This window comes from Bactrocera dorsalis, chromosome 2 (genome assembly GCF_023373825.1).
Source record: "Bactrocera dorsalis isolate Fly_Bdor chromosome 2, ASM2337382v1, whole genome shotgun sequence".
Taxonomy (NCBI): Eukaryota; Metazoa; Arthropoda; class Insecta; order Diptera; family Tephritidae; genus Bactrocera; species Bactrocera dorsalis.
In genome coordinates, this window is record NC_064304.1 from 100,078,006 (window position 1) to 100,100,220 (window position 22,215).

At 35.3% G+C, this 22,215-nt stretch overlaps 2 protein-coding genes across 2 annotated transcripts; one reads left to right on the top strand and one right to left on the bottom strand.

Moving 5' to 3' along the window:
• Window positions 1–203: 203 nt before the first annotated feature.
• LOC105231491 (ELMO domain-containing protein 2) lies at window positions 204–1,769 on the bottom strand. Its single transcript, XM_011212801.4, has 2 exons — window positions 863–1,769; window positions 204–805 (listed from the first exon to the last, which is right to left on the bottom strand). The coding sequence occupies exons 1-2, from the start codon at window positions 1,388–1,390 to the stop codon at window positions 374–376; spliced, it is 960 nt and encodes a 319-aa protein (XP_011211103.2). The 5' UTR covers window positions 1,391–1,769; the 3' UTR covers window positions 204–373.
• A 7,579-nt stretch (window positions 1,770–9,348) lies between these two features.
• LOC105231673 (uncharacterized) lies at window positions 9,349–19,190 on the top strand. Its single transcript, XM_049447076.1, has 10 exons — window positions 9,349–9,507; window positions 10,263–10,346; window positions 10,421–10,473; window positions 12,310–12,498; window positions 12,573–13,039; window positions 16,466–16,503; window positions 16,611–16,715; window positions 16,779–16,831; window positions 18,349–18,531; window positions 18,605–19,190. The coding sequence occupies exons 2-10, from the start codon at window positions 10,304–10,306 to the stop codon at window positions 19,061–19,063; spliced, it is 1,590 nt and encodes a 529-aa protein (XP_049303033.1). The 5' UTR covers window positions 9,349–9,507; window positions 10,263–10,303; the 3' UTR covers window positions 19,064–19,190.
• The last annotated feature ends 3,025 nt before the right edge of the window (window positions 19,191–22,215 follow it).

Here is a 22,215-nt window from a genome sequence, read left to right on the forward strand (position 1 = left end):
AACAAAAAAACGACTATTATTTTAAGGAATCCAATTTGTAATTTACTCAATTTTTTGGCACCTTTAGAAATTTAAACACATTCGATTTATGAATCTATTTTTATTTGGTAAAGATTTTTTAACAGATTGTTAATTATGCCTTTGATAATAATCAAAAGAAAAGCAAAAGAAATTGCTTTTCTGTCATTAAGTATAAAATAGTATTTCGATATAAATCACAAGAGTGAAAAGCTGCATAATATTGCATTTAAACATTTATTCAATAATATTTAATTAATAGTGCTAGAATATTACTTATTATTATATACATTCTTTTAAATTGTACATTGTAGATTTTATATAGTTATTAGCTAAAACGTTGTTGTCTCACTTTTTAAACATCCTCCACTACGAGATTCGTTTTGAATAGTGTTTTGTCATTATGTAAAGCTTCCATGATTAATATTTCAAAGCGTTGATATATTTCACGGAAATCCATTATATTCGTTGGTTCCGATTCTAACCAGAACCGGTCGAATTCGAAAAGTAAATAGCAATAGAATTTATGAAAATGTATAAGCGAGCAGGCCTGATTAAGTGAATTCGCCACATTATAGAAATGTACTTTGGCATCGCCAGACTTGAGCAAGCGATATGCCATTGCGGTGAGATTAATACCCACTATGGCGAATGTATAACCATATACAGGATGTTTCGAATGTAACAGGACGTGATGTGCTGCGTCACGATATTCACGTGAGAAGAAGAGAAGATTTTCCAAACCAAGTACACCCATACCGCGAAAGTCCGTTTTGGGATCGTCACCCTGTGTTTATATATTTACTTGCATTTTTGTTCAGTTTATAAAAATATATTTACATACCTGAAAGCCAATATCCTGCCATTGCTTTGTGATGCGTCCTTCCAGTGGTTCTTCTGGCATCAAACGGTTCCACAATTCTAATAACTTCTGTTCGTGATCCAAGTTATTTGCATCGTATGGCTCTGCACGTAACCGTTCTACCTGATGTAGCAGATGTCGATAACTCCATATGTGCAGTACACAAGTGCCAAAGAGGGGCGCAAAGTCAGGATGGATTTTTGATTTTATGCGCTTTACGCGTTGTACCACACTAACAACGCGTACAGGTAATTGGCGTAGTTCATCTTCACTACATGTCTCTACCGCGGTATCCAATTCGCGCAGTAATTGTTGTATATCGACATTTTGTGATAGCATTAACGACCGTTCGACTTGACGAGTGCGACTTGCACCTGCTTGTGCACCATATACAATGCGTTGCAGCTCACATAGTCTCGTAAATGTGTGCAAAAACCATTTAATGAACGGCCTTAGATAAAGGAAGATCACTGGCAAAATACGTTGCAGCATCCAGTCGAACAAAAACATTTTAATGCCGTAAGCGTAGGTGTTGTGTATCTATTTGTGAATTTGCTTGCTGTTTTGTTATAAAAAAAATTTGCAAAACTACGGCAGTGTTATGGCTCTGCTGTCATGGAAACTTCCTATTGATCTAGCGATTACTGTGCACTGTCTGTTTTGCCCTTCTTGTGTGGTATTTGCACTGGAGCCACGTATGTAGATTTATAATTATTACTATGCGTTCGTAGCTTTCAGACCCTTACTTTTATTTCTCTGTCGATTTCTGTGCGATTTTAAGATGTGATGTGATTATGATTTATTTTTGTATACAGTGCAAATGTAAATAAAGACATACAAATGTCAAAATCAGCTTGATGACGGCGTTGCCATACGATAGTTCAGAAAATTAGTGTTTACATCATATATGTATGTATATAATGTCTAGACATATATATAAATTACGTATAACGAAACTCCAGAATAGTTGGGTATTTGCAAGTTATATAACTGATAGTTAATTTTCAGGGTACATTTATTAACGGATATTTATACTTTGTTGAAATTATATGTTGCATCCAATGTATTTTAATACTTCTTGGGTCACAAATACGTGTATGAGTGATCACTGCTCATCAAAATAATAGGCCCTGAATAATCTTTTTCGTTTTTCTGTCTGCTTGACTAAACCTTTAATATATTCGGCAAAGGAAAGCTCTAGGTTATGTAAACAAAATTAATTTGACAAGTTTTTAACAATATTTAGTTGATATGGTTGTAACATTTTCCGTCCACTGAGTGTATTATACGGTTTCAACGCCACACGCTCCCTTACAGCTGTGGTCAAAATAATAGTAGTACTACTGTGGCAAATTGTTTAGTGTTTATAATTTCTTATGATGCTTTTTTTGTTTATAAATCTTTTTAAAATATTCTTATATAGATACAGTGAAATTATAAAAAAACGTATTACAAAAGGTAAAAGATATAAAGAAGTTGTTCACCGACGATGATTCGAAATGCTTCGAAATACAAACCGAATTCTGAAACACGTGGCTCTCGTCCGACAATAACTGACAACGAAACTAAGCGGCTTGTAAGATTCTCAAAGCAGCCGTTCCCACGACAGTCGGGTCTACGTAACCGGAACGGACCCGGATTTATATCCGGCCAAGGACTGTCAACTCGGCAGAACTCTGCCGCTACAACAACAACAACATTCTCAAAGCAGAATCCCTTTACACCTGCAACGAAAATTAAAGAAGAATTGAGTCTGGAGGCAAGTGTAGAAACAGTTCGTTGATGTTTACGAGATGGTGGTGTAAAAGCTCAAAGCCCAAGAAAAGTACCCCTGTTATCAAAAACAAAACATGTGGCTTAACGGCTGAAGTTTGCAAATGACAACTTCTTTTGTCCCCTAGCGAAAAGGAGGAATATTTTATGGACAGGTGAATCCAAAATCGTGCTATACGGGACAAGGGAATCTCGTCAATACGTAAGGCGACCAACCAACTCTGAGTATAATCCAAAATACTCTACCAAAACGGTTTAACATGGGAGGTCCAGTATTATGATTGGGGGACGTATTTCATTTTATGGAGTTGCACCGATATATTGGTTTAAAAAAACAATAGATCATACCGTGTATGTTTAAATTATGTAGGAAGTTATGTTATCCTATGCCCACGAAGAAATACCGCTACTTTCTTTTGTACTAATTTAGAATTCAAGTGCGTATTTGACGTAAAATTGCCGCTTTATTTAGGGATGCCGCGTCGGCATTAATGGTGAGCGGTGAAAATCGCACCGTGCAACGCTTTTATTTAGGTTACGCCAGTAAATGATCATGAGGGGTATTCTCTTGCTCTTGCAAAACCCGGTGCACGGTGCAAGCATTGCAAATTTACAACGGCACAACAACAAACACACGCAGAAAAATATTTGCAAGGGCTGTGAAAAATGTCAGACCAAAACCCGTGTATATTAGCGTGCAATGTCACGCAAAAATAAAATTGCGACCCTGTTGTAGTTGCCATTTTACATAAAGACATATTACGTCGTTAAATTGTTAAGAAATGTAAATTTTAATTAGATTTTATAATTTCTATTTAAATTATAAAGTTTTGTTACAGTTTTTTTTTGTTAAAAATGTATGCAGAAAGTGCGCCAATTCACAATAGCCATGCACAATAGTCATTTACAATAAATTGACTGAATCAGTCGCTCATATATCACTAGATTTTGCAATGGGTGCTCTCGTGCCCTTGTATATTTCGGTGCAGTATTTTTGCAATCTGCAATCTTGCAAGAGCAAGAGAATACCCCTATGGTGACGAGACGTGAATGAGAAAGGAAATAAAAAAGTCACAAATAAATAGACAGACTTTATTTCGGTACAGCTAATCGCTGTAGTCAATGGCATATGTAGTTTGCATTTTTTAAAAAGAGGGCGTGATCCCACAAACCCCTAATGCTATATCTATTAGACTTACTTACGAAATTACCTACAGCTTATAAATACCGCTAACATGTAGCAAAATATTGTGTAAATAGTAAATTTACAAAATGTTTTAATAAAAAGTTTTCCCAACATCTGAAAGTATCCTCAGGTTTGATCCTTGCAAATTTCGAGAGTATAAAACGATCGGTTACATCCGAACATAATCTTACCTTACAATTTTGATATTGATATACTATATACTATACATGCATGATGCGATTCAGGAAGCTCGTCTCACTGGTTGACTCCCGAAATTCTTTAATACATACAGTATCGGACATTTGCAACTAAACCGACGTTCTACATTTTTTTTGTCTTACAATGCTACTTTTCTTTCGAATTCCTTTTTGTTTCTTGTTTTTAAATTTATAGCATTGTAGTGACATATTTTGCAACGTTTATCGCGATCTTTTTTTATTTTGCCGGTTATATTTGAAAACAATTTCAAATGTACGCCAATCCACCGCGACAAAACAATTGCAACTCAGTATTGTTCATTTCTTTTCTCCTTTGTTTGTTTCTTTTTCTAACGGTATTGAGTTTCAATTAATTAGAACATTTACTGAGCATACTTTCTGCTCTGAATTTTTGCGAAAATATTTTTTATTTTAAATTTTTTTACAAAAAAAGTATTGGCTCTAAATAAATTCGGTGAAGCACTCGGATCACGTGTTATTGGTGATTATAATAACGGAACTTCTCAAAAAGAAATTTCTGTAAAGTACACAATTCACAAGTCATAAATCTCACGAATAATTTCGATCTTTATTAGGAACAAAACTGTCGAAGTAGTGAATCGTGATCGCCGACCAAGAAAAACTGATGAAAAAACTGACAGCTCAATTGTAAGGGAGATAAAAAAATATCCATTTCAAAGCGCTCCGCAATTGGTAAAGGAGCTTGGGTTACCAATCTACTCAAGAACGGTCGCCCATCGCCTAAATATCGCTGATTTACACAGTTACCGACCAGCGAAGAAACCGCATATTAGCAAACGAAACCAACTAAAACGATTGTGTTCGCTAAAAATCATCTAGACTGGCCAACAAGCAAGAGGAAAACTGTTCTTTTTAGTGATTAGTCCAAATTTAATTTGGTAGGAAGTGATGGTGTGAGTTTCGTTCGACGCCCACGAAACAAGCGTCTTAAAAATTTCTATTGTCTAAAAACAGTCAAGCATAGTTGCTATGTTATGGTCTGGGAATGCTTTTCAGCTTCTGGTTTGGGGCCGCTTCATCGTTTTAATGGTACCATGGATCGGTACGTTTACAAAGACATTCTGGAAACCGTAATGTTGCCACATGGTGAATGGGAAATGCCACATAAGTGGGTCTTCCACTAGAACAACGACCCGAAGCATATGGCATAGGCCCTAAAATCGTGGTTACAGAGGAATAAAGTGGATGGAATGGAGTGGCCTCCACAGTTCCCAGGCCTTAATCTCCAAGAAAATTTAAGGGAAATTGTAAAAAAAAAAATTGATCGCAGTAATGTGTCAAATACTGATAAGTTTTTCCAAAGGGCCCTGGAGGCATAGAGAAATATACCCCAAACTATTGTGGATGACCTTATAGCTTCAATGCCGCTGCGATGCCAAGCAGTTATTGAGAGTAATGAGTTTGCTACAAAATACTAAGTTTTTCTTTTATTTTATTACAAATAGTGAGCCCTTTTCTTTGAGTTGCAATTGTTTTGTCTTATTGAATATAGATGTTATATCGTTTTTTTATAAACATTAAACAAATGAACTGAAAAATATTATTAAATTTGCTTTGTTTACCTTAATTAACATCCAATATTTAAAATAAAATTAAAAGAGTAGGTTTCCGGAAATTATTTTCTGTGTAATCGACATTATTTTCAATACCATATTTCAGTTGCAAATGTTTTGTCCGATACTGTATGTATGTATGCATAATTAAATACAATTGTTTTTAGGTTGGGTCTAATGGTGGCCAACGAAAGTGATCTTCTTATAACAGCCGGCCACTTTCGCTGATTAAAGAGACACACATTATCAAATTTGAACTTAGAAATAGTCACAAGACACTTTCGAGTTTCATTCTATATATGTATACATATAATATACTATATATGTATGTATGTATACATATACAATATATTAATAGAACACGAATTCCATACGGTCTTATCTCAATAGTGCTTATGAGAATATTACAAAAGATGATCGAAAGTCATGTTTTTAATTTGTGATAACTTATAATTTACATAAATACCACTTGAAAGCTGTCATGTCGCGATTCGGTTTATTTTTCTTAATAATTTATTAAAACTGATTTTAATATTTGCATACAGTTATCGAACTTTTATAAAAAAATGTACTTTCTTTAAATGAAATCTGACTATAATAACCTTATTTTATAATGATTAATGTATCACATGCATCGGCTATGAACGGGAGACAAAATAATTTGAGTCACGCGTCAATTTACTCGGTAATAGCGGGCGAGCGAGTTTCGATGTAAGTCCCGGTACATTGTTTTAAATAAAATGTATTAAGCTTATAATATAATATAATATAATATAATATATTATGTATGAATGTTTACCTTTAATTATAGTAAATAAAATTAGCTTACAATTAATATTATGTGGGGGTCTACAGCCATTATCTTTTCAATTTTAGCGACAGGGATACAGGGATAATTGATACTTTTCGATTGGAAATTAGTAGTATACTTGTAGGATATTTTTTTTTTGCTGTCATAAGTGGTCATAAAGAGATCTGATGAGAGAGTCATCTCAGATTAATCTTCTCCACCAACTACATATCCTAAAACAGCTAAGAAGGAACTGTTCTGTTGCAAATTCCGCAACTAATGTATCAAAAGTCCACAAGCATCATCCTGAACATCCAGGAGGACATGATCTAATTTAAAAGAAGACGCTTGCAACTTTTTGATATCCAAATACCTCAATTAATAGAGTTAATTAACCTAAGGGCTGACTAATATTCTATGCAAGCGAAAAATCTTCACAAAAATGCATTCGTTTGAATATTGCTCGTATTTAGTTGAACCTACAGGGTTTGTTCGGGAAGTAATAGGACTGGGTCGATTTAAAAAAAATTATTGAACCAATCCTTACAATTATTTAAAAACTTTCAAAATAGGCTTCCTCTGCGTCGATGCAGCGCTGCCTGCGACATTCTCTGAAATAGCCATGAGAGCCGAGGTGCATGCTGCTTGGATCTCCTCTGTCGTCTCAAAACTCAACTTCTTGCTAGAGCAATATCTGGGCAAGTCTTCTTGATCATATCAAATGTCTCTGTCGCAGATTTGGCGAGTTTCAAACAGAATTTAATCGCGTACCTCTGGTCTAACGAACGCTGCATTTTCGGTTTGCACCACTCACAGAAACACGTTGCGCAAAAATGTTTGTTCTGATTCTTCAGGTGCTCGGAGATAACCGACCAGCCGCTCGTTCATTAGCTAGGAAGTGATTTTTCTCCTATATAGTAGATAATAACTGAATAATAAGATTCAGAGTTATGGCGTTTAGATCTTTTCCAAACATTCAGTTTAGCTAATTTTGATACGCGGTGCCTACAATAGTTCATAGATAATACTAGTTTTCACTGAAGTGTTTTCTTTAGAAAGCTTTGCTTCGGCGCTATATATAGTTTCGTATAGTTTTGTCGAACACACCCCACTAGAATTGAATCCACATGCTTTGTAGAAAGGTTAAACCTTTTAAATTGACGTATTATGTATAAATTTCTCAGTTGTTGAAGGTTACAGAAATGAAAGTTCGAGTATCGCAAGATTTGGATGGAATGGAAAGTTATTTCGTGGGTTATTGGTGCGCTATGCTCATAAGAACAATTCTACTGGTGCCGAAAAGTGGCCTAATGAGTTTTATTCGAGCTCTGTACACGACGAAGTAGCCGTTCTTAAGTGGTTTTCTTTTAACAGAGTTTGGATGTTTGCAATATTGAGATTGGTCAAAATAACTACAATCCGAGTTTTCGGTTGAATATGCAATAATGGAAGAAACAGGGACGCACCATTTCACACCGGATATTGATCGGCGGTTATTCGAGCAGACTGCGGTTAGGGGAATCGAAGTTAAAACGCGAAAAGCCGCAACGGACTTTCAAATATTATCAATTCGTCATTCTTTTGTCAATAAAGTTACAGTCATTAATTAAATTTGTACAATACATTGTCGTATAGCTATCAATATATAAACAAGATTGAACATAAACATAATCATTGTTTAATAATACTAAATTTATTGCTATATTTCCTATAATAGACCACTTGACTAAGGCAAATATTTAATAATGACCCACAAGAGTATGATTACACGCGCCATTCCAAAGGAGTGTCATCTGTAAAAACTTACTAAACTACCCAGCAGGAATTTGGCAACGTAAATTATATTTTATGCGTACGCGTGGGGGTTTTTAAAAAGAATAACGACACGCGTGATTCTAATGAGTTCATCCAAACAACAAAACTGAAACTTCTTTATTTCTATAGCCTCAAGCGCACAAGTTCTCAAGGCTGTATCTTCGAAACTATTACTCGGCCCAACTTGAAAATGTAGGACAATATTCTAGAGGTGTTGTAGAATGTAATAAGACAATAAAAAAACATCGTTTTTTTTTTATACACGCAAACTCATGTAACCGCTTAAAACGTGAAAAGCCGCAACGGTCTGTCAAATATTCAAAACTCGTAATTCGTTTGTCAAGAAAGTTAGAGTCATTAATTAAGTTTGTACAATATATGATCGTCTTATAGCTATCAATGTATAAACAAAACGTTAACTTAAACATAATAGTTTAATTGTATCCAATTTATTATTATATTTGCTATAATAGATCAATTGACTAAGGCAAATACATAGTATCTAATAATGACACCTACGATTACGATTACACGCACGATATTATGGGAGTGTCATCTGTAAAAAGTCTCTTAACTTTCTTAACTACCCAGCAGGAATTTGGCAAAGTATGGGTTGTGCAATGTATTTATTAATATCTATAATCTTCCATAAAATCAGCTCGGTACTAATGACTATGAATATATAAGCAGGCAGCTACTTAAATATGTTCATTATACATGTCTAAGTTGTCGGGGAAAATTAATGTTGGTAAAATGCAAAAATGTACTCGCATATAATTTCGCACTGAAATTAAAATTGTGAACATTTTATTAAAGCACTTGTTGGTACGCATGAATTATTAGTTGTATGAATATTCTATAAATGTTGCTAACACCTACGTACGATATTTTTTTTTTAATTAGCAATAATGATTTAATGTGAAATAATAGTGTAATTTGCACTAACAAAATTGTGTGCTTTTGAATATGTAATTACCGTTTCATATGTATGTATATGTATGTGTGTCCACGTGTGCAAATCGATAGAAATTTCACTCACATATGTATGTATGTTTATTCTAACTATTTTAACTATTATATTATTACATACACGATTAGATAAGCAAAGCTGCTGGCAGAACAAGCTAAACTACATAAACTTGCGCTAAAAGCAGAGATTTTAGTCGCATGTTGTCGTGCTGTAATAACGGTTATAGTTAAGTGTGTTGGAGCTGGTATTAAAGAAAAAATAGCAAAATACACTTCAAAATATTTTAGTTTCTATAATAACGGTAAATAAAGAGTTCGTTTGAAGTCAGTTATAAATAAAGTTTTCGTGTAGCGAGTAAATAGGCAATGCTCACTTATACGCTGTGCTCAAATATGATTTTCGTTATCAAAATTTCGTGAAGTGAATTAAATGAAAAAAAAAAAAAAAACAATTTAAAATTTTATTTATAAACGACTACAGATGATTGCTACCGAAACGTGCGGAGATTTTCTGCGTACAAGCGCCGCAATTCGCTGATGTGACACTGTTCTGTTTGGCGAATGAATAATAACGTAAATTAGGCTTTTCGTTGCTTCTAAACTTTAGAATCTAAAGTCAAGTTCAAGTCACATGTGTAACGACAACATAAGTATGTACTTTTACAGTTGTTTACAATACAAGCGAGTACTTAGTTTCCGTATGAAGTGGCTGCAATTGATTGTGTGCATGCTTGATTTACATATTTCGGTTATCTGTTCGATTCAAAACTCTCATAATGTTTTTCACTCATATAGAGTTGCCAATTGATTACAATTGATATGCAGACTGGTGAATTGAGTTGTATGAGTTGTAACAGCGATTCAAAAAGTGAGACGATTATAAATTTCTCTTTTATTGAGCAAACAGTGTTTTCACACCTCTCGGCTGTAATATTATTTTAACGAAGAGAAGAGAAAGTTCAAGATATTTTTCACAATTGAGCATTATTTATTATTATCATGATAAGCAGAATTTATAGTATAGTTAATATTATATAAATAATAAATTTGTATTTAGATTTTTAGTTTCCGTATCATTTCTATACGCAATATTACAAGATGAGAGCCAATAATGGTCGAATATGGGGTAAATTTAATAACGGTAAGTATTGAATGTGAATTGTGCAAATTGAAAGCGTTTATTAATATTAAACACTTTTTTATTTCCACTTTTAGATGAATTCGAAGTGAGAAGTTTAACTGAATCGGATTTGGAAGAAGCTTTGGAGGTAATTTATTAGCGTTATTTAAACATCTATTAAGATTTGGAAGAAACTTTAGAGATAGTTTATTAGTGTTATTTTATATTCATTCAGAATTTACATACCAGTCTACGAGGTTTGTGCGAAAAGTGTTTCGATTTTCGATTGTCTTGTTGTGTTATGTTGGTACTCTTATTCCTTACTTTTGCTGACAAGATCGGCGATTTTGAATGTTTAACTTATATTTGACAGATCTTTCCCTTGGGCGTGTTTTGGTTCGTCTTCGATTTTTGCTTATGCCAAAAAATTGATCAAAGAATCTGTATAAAATCTTGTGTGAAAAAACGAAATTAAGTGTGCGGACGCATTCCGAATGTTGACTGTGTCATACGGTGAAGTTACCTTGAACAAACGCAACGTTTATTGGTGGTATAAAATGTTCTCACAGGGTTGAGGAGATGAGAACAATGAAGAGCGGGGCATTCGCCGGACTACGTCAAGGAAAGACAGTTTTCTTTGATTGCAGAGGCGTCGTGCATCATGCGTTCAAACCAAAGGTTGGTGCGATCTGCCATAAACGCCCGGATTTATGGAATAGCGAAACCATGATTATGTCCCTGCTCAAGCATCGTTGCTTGTATGCGAATATTTGGTTTAAAACAACACATTAATGGCACCGCAGCCATCATATTACCCACATCCGGCCCCCATTGACTTTTTTGTTCCAATAACTGGAGACGCTAGGCTACGTTTGAGGAGAGAAATAAATAAGATCACAAAAATGATTTCTTTAAGTGCTTTGAGGATTGGAAAAAAACGCTGGCAGGAGTGCAATATATCTTGGGGGGCTCAAAATAGGTTTTTATGAATAAATAAACACTTTCTTATGAAAATTAAAATTTACGATACGTTTTGAACAAACCTCGTATAAACATTTAATGATTACAATCTCTATTCCAAACAAATCGCTTTACTTAATAGATTTACTAGAGCTAAGTGTGCAGGTTATCAGTTGCCATAGGCTGACAGCACAAAAATAAAATAAGAAAGCGATAAATTTTGGCGGGAATGAACATGGCATATTCTCATAAGTTAAAGTATGTGAGTATATGAGTTGTCTGCTAAAATAAATCATACTAACATTTAAGCGTTGGAAATCAGTATTCGGTTAAAATGCTGTGCGTCCATTGGCCCCTTTTTTGGTATTGAATTTCGGTATTAAGAGTAGTATGCTTTTTTAGGTTCTTGGTAATACTAACTTCTTCTGCGAGATGTTGATTTTATTAGAAAATAGGAAATCAGCCATTATGGTACCTGATAACTCCATGAGAGCTTAGATATATGTATAATAATGTAAACTTAATAGAAAATCTGACGTATGGACTAGTAGTCCAGACATTAATAGTTAAAGCCTCTCTGTTGCCATACTTTTTATGAACTCGGCGAATTGGCTGGAATTGGTATTAGCCACCTCAATAAATTTATGAGAGGCTCTAGGCGTTTTGTCGATATGCAACAGTGTTTTTGATTCATTCCTTTTAGTTCTGGACATTACGACGGACAAGCCTCTCTAGCACATCAAGTTGGATTAATCGTGGTTTCACGAATATCAGCCTATTTACTTAACCTAACCAATACATCGGTTATAAACTTAACCAGAAGGGTTCGATCAGTTTTGGATAAAAGTTTCCACATATCAGGATCATCACTATCGTTGAATTTTTTAAATTATTCGCATGTAATATGTCATACCAACCACCAATATCCCTAAATTTTGTCTGTCGAGTAATATGCACTCAAAAAAAAAAAACTTTAAAACGTTTTACCGTAAATGATTAATTTTTTTTCTATTAACTTATTCAGGTACTAGATAAGTCATTCTTTTTGCACGAGTCCGTTTGCATAGCCTGCGAAATCAATTTGCCTGAAAATGAACAAGCGCGTGCCGAACTTCGCGAACTATGCCGCAGAGCAGCATATGACGGTGTGTCGCTTGTAGTCAAGCACGTGGAGAGTGGAAAGATAGTGGGAGTTGCGTTCAATAAAATACAGGTAAATAAAAACAAAAAAATTTAAAAAAAAAATATTTATTATTTTTTTTTATCACAATACTACCGATTTTACAGTACATACCGCCGAAGGGTGAAGAGCCTTTCTTCATACAATTCCGCAACGAGCACACAAAATCACCACAAGCTCAGGGCCTTATGGACTTTATGATCGAGGTAGATTCGGAGAACGATGTATTTGAGCTCTATAAAATTGACACGCTCCTGGAGTTGATGTTCCTTGCAACTTTGCAAGAATGGGGTCGTCGTGGTATCGCAAGTCAATTATCGCGCTACACCATACAGTTGGCGCGCGAGCTCTCCGAAGGCGTTGGTGTCAATGAAATGCATCCCCAACTACGCGATAAACGCCCCAAAGCTGTGACTGCAATCTTTACCTCTATGTTCTCACAAAAGGCTGGTCGTTCGCAGAATTTTAAAGTGATCAACAGTGTGCCCTATACACGCTTTACCTATAATGGTAAAACATTCGATCAATCTATTAATCCCATGCACAAAACTACAGAACATGCTCTGTTTTTGTTGTAAAGTAAGAGAAACACAGTTGCAGTATTGATTTGAATTAGAATGACATGTGCGCATTTTATTTGAAAGAGATATGATTTGTTAAAATACAGATAACCAAAGAGCTATTTTTATGATTGAAACGCTATTGCTAAGCAGCTTTGTAGTTACCAAAGCCTTTGTCTAATAATGATTAGCATTAAATTATTATCCTAAAACCGATTTTAATGGAAAGTTAAATAAAGAAAGATTAAATAGCTGGTGCAGATATGTATTATTAATAACTAACTGGAACTTATCAGTATAATAGTAACATAAAATATATGTATGTATAAAAATAAATATACTATATACGATAAGAGAGTTATATATATATATATGAGCCATCGGTTAATCTTGGAACTATACAAATTTTGGAACAATCAGTGTGGTAGGTCATGGCCAAACATCAAAGTGATTTCACTCAGACATGGTTGTTGTAGCGGTAGAATTATGCCGAATTGACAGTCCTTGGCCGGATAAAAATCCGGTTACGTAGACCCGACTTTCGCCGGAACGGTCCGAGAAATGGTGTTGTTGTTGTTTTAACGGCATCTCAATCCCCGTTAGGATGGTAAGGGTTACCCGTGTTGTCGTCGACGTCAACTAAAGGGAGGCCCAGAAAACGTGCTGTTTCGACGGGGTTGGACCAAAGGGAAAAGGGTGTTAGACCCTACCCTACTCGGGTTGGTAGCGCATGCAAAGAGGTGGTCAGTGTTATGCGGAGACTCGTTGCATGCAGGACATAAATTGGGTATGTTAGAGTCTATTCTGGATAAGTGGGAGTTTAACCTACTACAATATCCAGAACGAATTTGCGGTAGGGTCACTCTCGTTTCTCGCGGCAACTCTAACTCTTCGTCCGAGAGATGGTCAAAGTATGTGGTACACTTTTGAAAATTGAAAATAGTCAGCTTATATACTATACATATTGGTTAAAACTTGTAATTTCTTACGGCAAAGAAAATATTATTTACCATGACTATACAAAGAATTATAAATAATTTAAATTTGGCACCAAGTAACCGAAATAATACTAAATAATATTGAAATATTTTCAAAACGTTTTTTTTTCAGCAAATATCACACCGCCCTAATGTTCAGTTCATATTTTCGGCGTCGTCTCTTTTCATGATTACTTGTTAATTTTTCACACTTGAAAATTAGAACACTTTTATTCACATAAATATTCAAAATACCCTGTAGAAAATAGCGCTGAAAAGTTTTTCTCTCATTTTGTATATAAGGAAAGCAACAGGTAGATAGTTAGCATTAAGATTTAGGATTAAGAATGATATGTTTTTGGTGATTGTGCTGTATGTAGAGAAACTAAAGAAGTTGTTTCCTAACAGAAGTCGATGCTATTCAGGTGATCTGCTGTGGATTAATTTCGACTTGAAAAAAATTCTCGAAAAGCTAACTGGAGGCAGCTACAATTTAATACCTTTCATCAAATCAAAACATACTTTATTTGGGGGCAACTCACTCACTGGATTGTCACCTCTTAATACATTTTCCCACTAGTTACTGGAGAAGAGCTTTCCAAAATAGCGCTATTTGCAAGGGAAGAGCTCGTCAGGCCAAATATTTCGATATATAATACATATTAGTTAGATCTGTTTAAGATAAAAAACACGCCGAAATGTGTCCTGTATGGTCATTATACATACATATGTATGTTCCCCTACGAATTGATGTATGTGTATGTATTTATAAATAAGAATAGGGTGCAGGCAATATATCATTCAATTTGAAATAAACGTTTCAATTAAATAAATTTACTCACATAACAGTCGGCGCGGCTGTTGAGTTGTTCCAACTGTTAGTGGACTTTTTTATTAGTTCCAAAAATAGAAGAGAAGAGAAAGCTTACACAATATACATACATACATATACATATGTGTGGGTATACATATTTAAATAAGAATAGTATTTGGGTAGCAGAAAGTAAAATAGTTTTTTAGCTTTTGTTAGTTCCTTGATAAGATGATGTTGGATAAGACAGTTTCCAGCAGATATTGTTGATCTCTTTATTGCACAATTTTAGTTTAGTATTAAGGCTTTGAAATTTGTGATTGGCTTTGAAGTGAAAATGCATTGTTATTGAAAGCATTTTTTGTTTTGGGTCTCTAATGTCGGTATGAAATGATGTTTTTATTCAACCGAGAGATGGCGCAGGAGTAACTAGGGAGACAAGTGGTTTATTTTTCTTATATTCGATTTATTGTGAACAGCACAGGGTTCTATTTCTGAAGCAGATTATTGTACTTTCTTTATATCGTCCTGGTTTGTGCTTCAATTCATTTCTTAAGGAGTTATATACAGTTAGAAACCCGAAAAAGCGAATTTTCCAGAATTTTTTTCTGAGAAAATTTTTAATTTTATTGATCCAAAAATTTGTTTACATATTATTGTATCATTTAACTGCATTTTAAGATTTTGTATTAGTAAAAATATTTATTTGGAAAGGAACTACAGCTGATCTCCGGGAGCTCCTCTCAAAAAAGACGTTTTGCGTTGACCACTATGTCTCCGAACTGGATCCTCTGAAATTAAAAAACCGAAAAAAAATCGAAGGAATAAGCAAAATAGTTTTAATTTTTTTTGACGAAATGACGGTTTCTAAAAAAAATTGGATTTTTGACCAAATTTTCGGCCTTAAATTGTTTATAAAAAAATATTTATCGGTGAGAAAAAATCTTTACTTAATTACTAAAAAATATATTTAAGAAGCTGGTATTAAAATTTGAGACTAATCGGCTTAGCCGTTTGCGAGTAATGTTGGTCACCAACTTTGAAAACACCATTTTGAAAAAAAAAACTTTTAAAGTTTGGTTTTGTACTATCAAGCGCTCTGAAACGCCTTTTAAATTATTCATTCAACTTCGAAAATATTCACCGGCACGATATGAAATTTTCTGTGTGTATTTTTAAATATATGTACATATATTAAGAAAAAAAATCGATTTTTCGAAAATTCTAACTGTATTTAACCCCTTAAACAGGTCATTGTATATTTTTTTTTAATTGGCGAGCTTTGTGATTTAATTCATTTATAATCACGAATATAGTATATACCTCCTACATATATTTTTTATACCACCTTAATGCAAACTATTCCAATTTCACAACTCCCCCTATCCACCCTTACCTTTATCAATTTCACTGTTATGCTCTAGACGAACACATATGTATGTATGTAAATATGTACATCTGTTTGTAAGCAGTTCGGTACGCATAAACAATAGCCTAGACAATATTTGTCAATTGCTTCATTAAGAAAACACTTTGCTTCCTTCTACACAAACTCGCGGAACAGTAAGGCGAATCAGTGGCGGTAAAAATTTTAGAGCTTTATCGAGAGTGTCATAATTTCATTGTTATTGTTGTTATTTTGCAACATTCAGCTGCCTCCCGCTCAGTTGCCGTGTTCTGTCAGTGGCCGGTGAGTAGTTTGAATCCATATATCGTGTATATTCTTGGTCAGTTGATTTTTGGCGGCGCTTTTGTGTTCATTGCTTGTTTTTTTCGGTGTCTTCGACTTTTAAATAGGAAAATTGTTCACATTTTGGACAACATTTATTATAGACACATTTGAAAACTTAGTAGGAAATAAAAAAAAAATGAGCGAGAAGCCTACGAATATTATAAGCAATGGTAGTTCTAATGGTTTATTTTCAATAACAGAAATCAATATTTAAATTACTTTGTTTTTCTAAGGTGAATTGGAGATTGTCACGATCACTGAGGCGCTATACGATGAGGCAGTAAAGGTAAGCCATTAAATTGTGTCTTTATGGAAAGAAAAAAGGGTATTATAGCTTCGGTGCAATGGAAGAAAAATTTTTCCTTGTTTCTGATTATATTTGAAATTGTTAAAAAGTTTTTGATTATTTGAGCGAGCTTACAGATACGAATATTAGAGAGCGCTAGAAAAGTACAAACACGATTTGGGATAACAATGAAATTCTTTATTCCTGTGAAAGTACATTCGATGCCATTATATATGGAACTCGATTTCTTTTGGATGGCCATCACAGGCATGCTTTTAGAAGTCCACACGCTGAACCCAATTTTGGACAAGCATAAATCGGCTAATACTGCTGCAATTTCACGTTCGATATACATAAGTTCATCAATCATCGCTGGCTTGTTGGCAAAGACCATAGACTTGACGTAGCCCCACAGGAAATAGTCTAACGGCGTCAAATCGCACGACCGAGGGGGCTTTTTGACCGGGCCACTTCGTAAGATAGTACGTCCATCAAACTTGGTTTTCAATATCCCGATTATGATATTCGCTGTGTGGCTTGGGGCGCCCTCCTGTTGAAACCACATGTTGTCCCAGTTCATATCATCCAATTCGAGCCAAAAACGTTCGGTTATCATTGAGTGGTAGCGATTCCCATTCACAGTAACGTGCCGGTCTTGTTCAACACGGAAGAAATACGGCCCAATGACGCCGCCAGCACATAAACCGCACCAAACCGTAATTTTTTCGGAATGCAATGGTGACTCATGGAGTACATGTGGATTGCTGTCTAACCAATAACGCATATTTTGTTTATTTACGAAGCCAGAAATGAGCCTCTTTGCTGAAGATGATTTTTCGATGAAAATCCGGATAATTTTCAAGTTATTGCTCAGACCGATTCACAATTCGAACATACGACGATTCTGGTGGTCAAGCGGCTCCTTGAGAACGACATGTGAGAAACTGATTTGGGTCTTCTTCAATTGATGCGCTAGCGGCAGCAATATTCTCGACAATATGGGCACTTCTTTGTCTCACTGGCACGGGAACATCTTGTACTGTCCCTGTAGAATCAAAATATTTCTAGACTCTCAATTGTTGATCTAACAGGACGATTATGACGACCATAAATTGAACGTAGCGCTTTTAAAGTTGAGACCACTGACACCGAATTTCGGTAGTAAATTTTAATAATTTCTACTGGTTGTTGGATTGAATATCTTTCCATGATAAAATGGCAAACCTTACTGAAGACTACCTAATATTAGCTTTCGAGTATATTTCCACTTAAAGAGATGTTATTTACAAAATATCTCTAAATCGAGTTCCACTTGCCGGTGCTGGTGATAAGGTTATATCGCCTATACTCGGTTGCCAGAGCCTCGTTCGTATTGAACAGGGGGTATCATAGGAAGGTCGTTCACTCGTTTCACCAATCCCCTTTTCCCATTATAAGTTTTAGCTAATGGGTTCCTCTATTTTTTGCCTGTTAAACCATTTGCAAACACCCACAAATTCACTCTTATTTCTTTCCAGCTGTTTACCGACAATTTTATACCACAAGAGAATGCTTCCATCGCTACCAAAACGCCCAGTTCACCACAGGCGATTGAAGAGCTGCAGTGTTTATGCCGAAAGTTACTCACAGAGAATATCTCATTTGCAGCGCGTAATATTGCCAATGGAGAGCTAGCTGCCATCGCTGTCAATCACCTGATGGTATTTCATCTTTCACTTTTATTTGAATGTAAGCCAAACACTTTTTAATTCCAAAAACTTGCTATATTCACAGTCATCGACATCTGAAAACTGCACACTTTTCGATACAGTGCGGTCTCCTGCTATAGAATGTATTAACGATTTCTTGGAACGCATCGATACCAGTGCCGACATCTATAAGACACTGCAAATAGACTGTGTACTTGAGATTGTCTTTCTGGCAACTAGCTCCAAATATGTGCAACGTGGCTTAGCCAGTTCTCTAACCGAATATACAATTGAGTATGCGCGGCGTCTGCAAAAGGGCATATTACCACCAGAAGATTTGCCAGCTGCAGAAGTGCGTGCGCTCAAACCAAGTGCAGTCTGTTCAGTATTCACATCGATACATACGCAACGCATTGGACGAAAATTTAATTTCGAAATTTTGAATCAAATACCGTACACGGAGTTCACATTTGAGGGAAAAACATTTGCGGAGCGTATAGATCCCAAGCATAAGTTTGCCACATTCGAGGCTTTGCGGTTATAATATGTGGAGGAGTTATGTCAGATGGAAATGGAATACGTATATTTATAAGCAATAGATATATGTAACTAAAGAGTACCAGGTGTTGTGAATAGAATTTCCCAAAGATAAAGAACCTTCACCAAAAGAAGTGAAAGTAGTATCACTATACATTGTGACAAAAAAGTAAGTTACGGAAATTGTAAATAAAACGCAAAATATTTAGTTATTCATCAATATTTGTTATGTCGCCTTCAAAGTAATCCCCACCAGTTGTAATACACTTATGCCAACGATTTTCTATTCCTCGAAACACTTTCCATAGCACTTTTTGGGATGCCATCCTGCGCCTTCAGTGAGTTTTGTTTTATCCCTTCGATCAACTGAAAACGTTCCACAATTCCGGTCATTTTCGACGAATGTTCCCACACAAACGCCTCAATATGGACAAATAGACCTTCTTATTAACCGTCTGTCCCTCTGTAATAAACTCATGTTGCACCAAATCACGAATATCGAAACAAACAATTACTATCACCTTGGTTTTTGAACGACTTTGACGTGTTTTTTTGGTTTCGCCTCGTTTTGTTCTTTACCTTCCGATGGTTCTTGACTTGTTTGCATGTCATACTCATAAATTCATGTCTCATTCGCAGTTATAATGCACTCCATGAATGTGGGAATGGAATTCGCACGATAAAGCATGCCCAAAGAAACCTGTTTACGATACTCTTTTTGAAAAAAAAATTCAGCTTTGATGGAACAAGTCGGTCAAGACCGCGTTTCATACCCAAAATATCTACCAAAATCATTTGAACGGACTCGCGAGAGATGTCGAGCTCTTTTGCCATCTCTCTAACACTGGCCAGACGATTTTCAAGCACCATACGAGTATACATCACGTTTTTAATATTTTCATCAGTTGAACGTGGCATGTCTTCGCTGCGGAAGAGTTGAGATGCCGGCCTTGGTTAGGTAGCTGTTCACAAGAAAGGCGTTGTGAGCTGGGACGTTGTTGTGGTGCAACTTCCAATCGGCTGCGATGTCTTGTCGGACCTGAAGACAAGAAGAAAAAATTCATGGTGGATGGTGCCTTTGATTTGCTCATTCATCAGCGACCTCTTCCCGGCCCTGATGTCACCGAAACTCACCACTTCTTTCTAAAGCAACATCTGACTAAGCATACTTGATAATATCAAACGCCTCTGTCGCAGATTTACCGAGTTTCACAGAGAATTTAATCGCGTACCTCTGCTCTAACGAACGCTGCATACGCGGCTTGCACCACTCACAGAAACACATCGCGCGAAAATGTTTGTCTTGACTTTCGAGGTGCTCGGAAACAACTGACCAGCCGCTCGTTCGTTAGCTAGGAACGCGCACGCTTCGAAGTACAGTCGCGGCGGAAGAAAATCAATCCTATTACTTTCCGTACAATTCCTGTAATTAAGTACAGTCCAACCAACTTAGCAAAATACAGTTTTTGGAAATTTAATTTCTCCGGGGAATTTAATTACAATTTCCGTGAGCTTTTTTGTCATAATAAAAGTAGAGAGCAACGCGTCACAAGTTCTACAGAATACTGCTTATTTTCGAAAACTTTTTATAGAAGACTATGTCTGGAAAACTTAACGGTTTACAGATTGAAGTATGTATATTGGTTTAACCAATTTCAAAAAAATTATTAGTTCTTTAAAACTCACGCCTTGGTGTTATAGAGAAATCAAAGTTGATGTCCAATAAAGAGAGTATTGTGGAACAGAAATGCAGATTTGTTCTGACACTTTCTGCAGGCGGTTTTTTTTTTTTCATTTCAATCTCAAATTAATTTTTTGGATGTGAAATTTCTAAAAACTTGTTTATTTAATGACAAATACGATTAAAACAATTCCATCCTTGTTACTGCCTTTCTAAGTTCATATAGTTACTACACAAAGTTCCATATATTTATCCTCTTAAATTCTACATATGTATGTATATACATACATACATACATAAGTATGTATATGTATGTACGAGTACTATATACAAATATTATGTGTTGTAATAAGGTGTGTATATATTTCACGGAAATAAGTTCCTTTATTACTTGTTCACCGCATCCACTTTTTGCGCTTTCAAGCGTGTACTCAAGCGGATTTGCACTTAATACCCAGCGTCAATAGACTGCGAACTCGGACGCGATTACTCAAGAGGAGGGAAGATTTTGTGTGTGTGATAAGCGCCGGGATTGTAATTTTTGATCCTTTTTTGATACTTCACTATAGTTGAGTTTGGTTTTGAGATGTGCTTTAACTGTGGAATTACCTTTTCAATCGTTCAAATACATACATTTATAATTATAGTTTTTTTTTTAATTTTTGAAGTGACATTCCAATAATCCCATATTCATTCACCTCTCGTTTATTGGTTCTCGTCCTTTCCATCATATTTTACGTGCATTTTTTTATATTGTGTTGATTTGTAGAGGGGGAAATGCATACGAGTATGAAGTTATCGTTGAAGTAATCCTTTCAAGATAGGCGATCTTAAGTAGGTATGTATATTTTTGGAAAAAAGATATGGGAATCATTTTGGAAAATGGTGAAAAATTAATTGCGGTTAAAGTTGGACAAAAAAAATTTATTTAGCGGAAGTCAAAGTTTTTGTGCGGCGTTATTTCAGGGTTTCAGGTATGATATACTAGGTAAGAGCTCAATTCAATGCGTTTGATTTTAATAAACACTTCCAGGTTTTTTTTAATATGTGGACATTCCTTTTATGCACAAGTATCCGTAAGTCCATAACTATAAGCACCGATTTCGAAGAAATTTTCGACCCTGAGAAATGTCCTAATTTCAGTGTTTTCAAATCGCTCAAATTCTGATTAATGATGTTTTATGTCGTACACTATTTCTAATTGTCATGTTGTAAAATTAATTTTCTGTTTGCATAAAGTTTCTAATTGTCAACCAGCATAATTTTTCAGCATTAAGGAACATAGAAAGAACTTGCCATTTATATTTTGTACTTGTTAATTTGTAAAAAATCACAATCGGCCTTCTAAAGGCTTAGGTGCGTCATAGGACAAACACTCTACACCAACCTAGGGTGTAAAAAGAAAGATGCTGTCGATACTAACATAATAATGAGGGTTAAGGCTTGTCGTACAGGGCTCGACTATCAAATGGATGTTT

Bases quoted from the DNA above. Each gene is read 5' to 3' on its own strand.
- LOC105231491 (XM_011212801.4), bottom strand. From the start codon at position 1,390: ATGTTTTTGTTCGACTGGATGCTGCAACGTATTTTGCCAGTGATCTTC. The intron at 806-862 runs GTATGTAAATAT...ATATAAACACAG, and splicing joins GGCAGGATATTGGCTTTCAG to GGTGACGATCCCAAAACGGA.
- LOC105231673 (XM_049447076.1), top strand. From the start codon at position 10,304: ATGAGAGCCAATAATGGTCGAATATGGGGTAAATTTAATAACG. The intron at 13,040-16,465 runs GTAAAGTAAGAG...TGCAACATTCAG, and splicing joins GAACATGCTCTGTTTTTGTT to CTGCCTCCCGCTCAGTTGCC. The intron at 16,832-18,348 runs GTAAGCCATTAA...ATTTCTTTCCAG, and splicing joins TATACGATGAGGCAGTAAAG to CTGTTTACCGACAATTTTAT.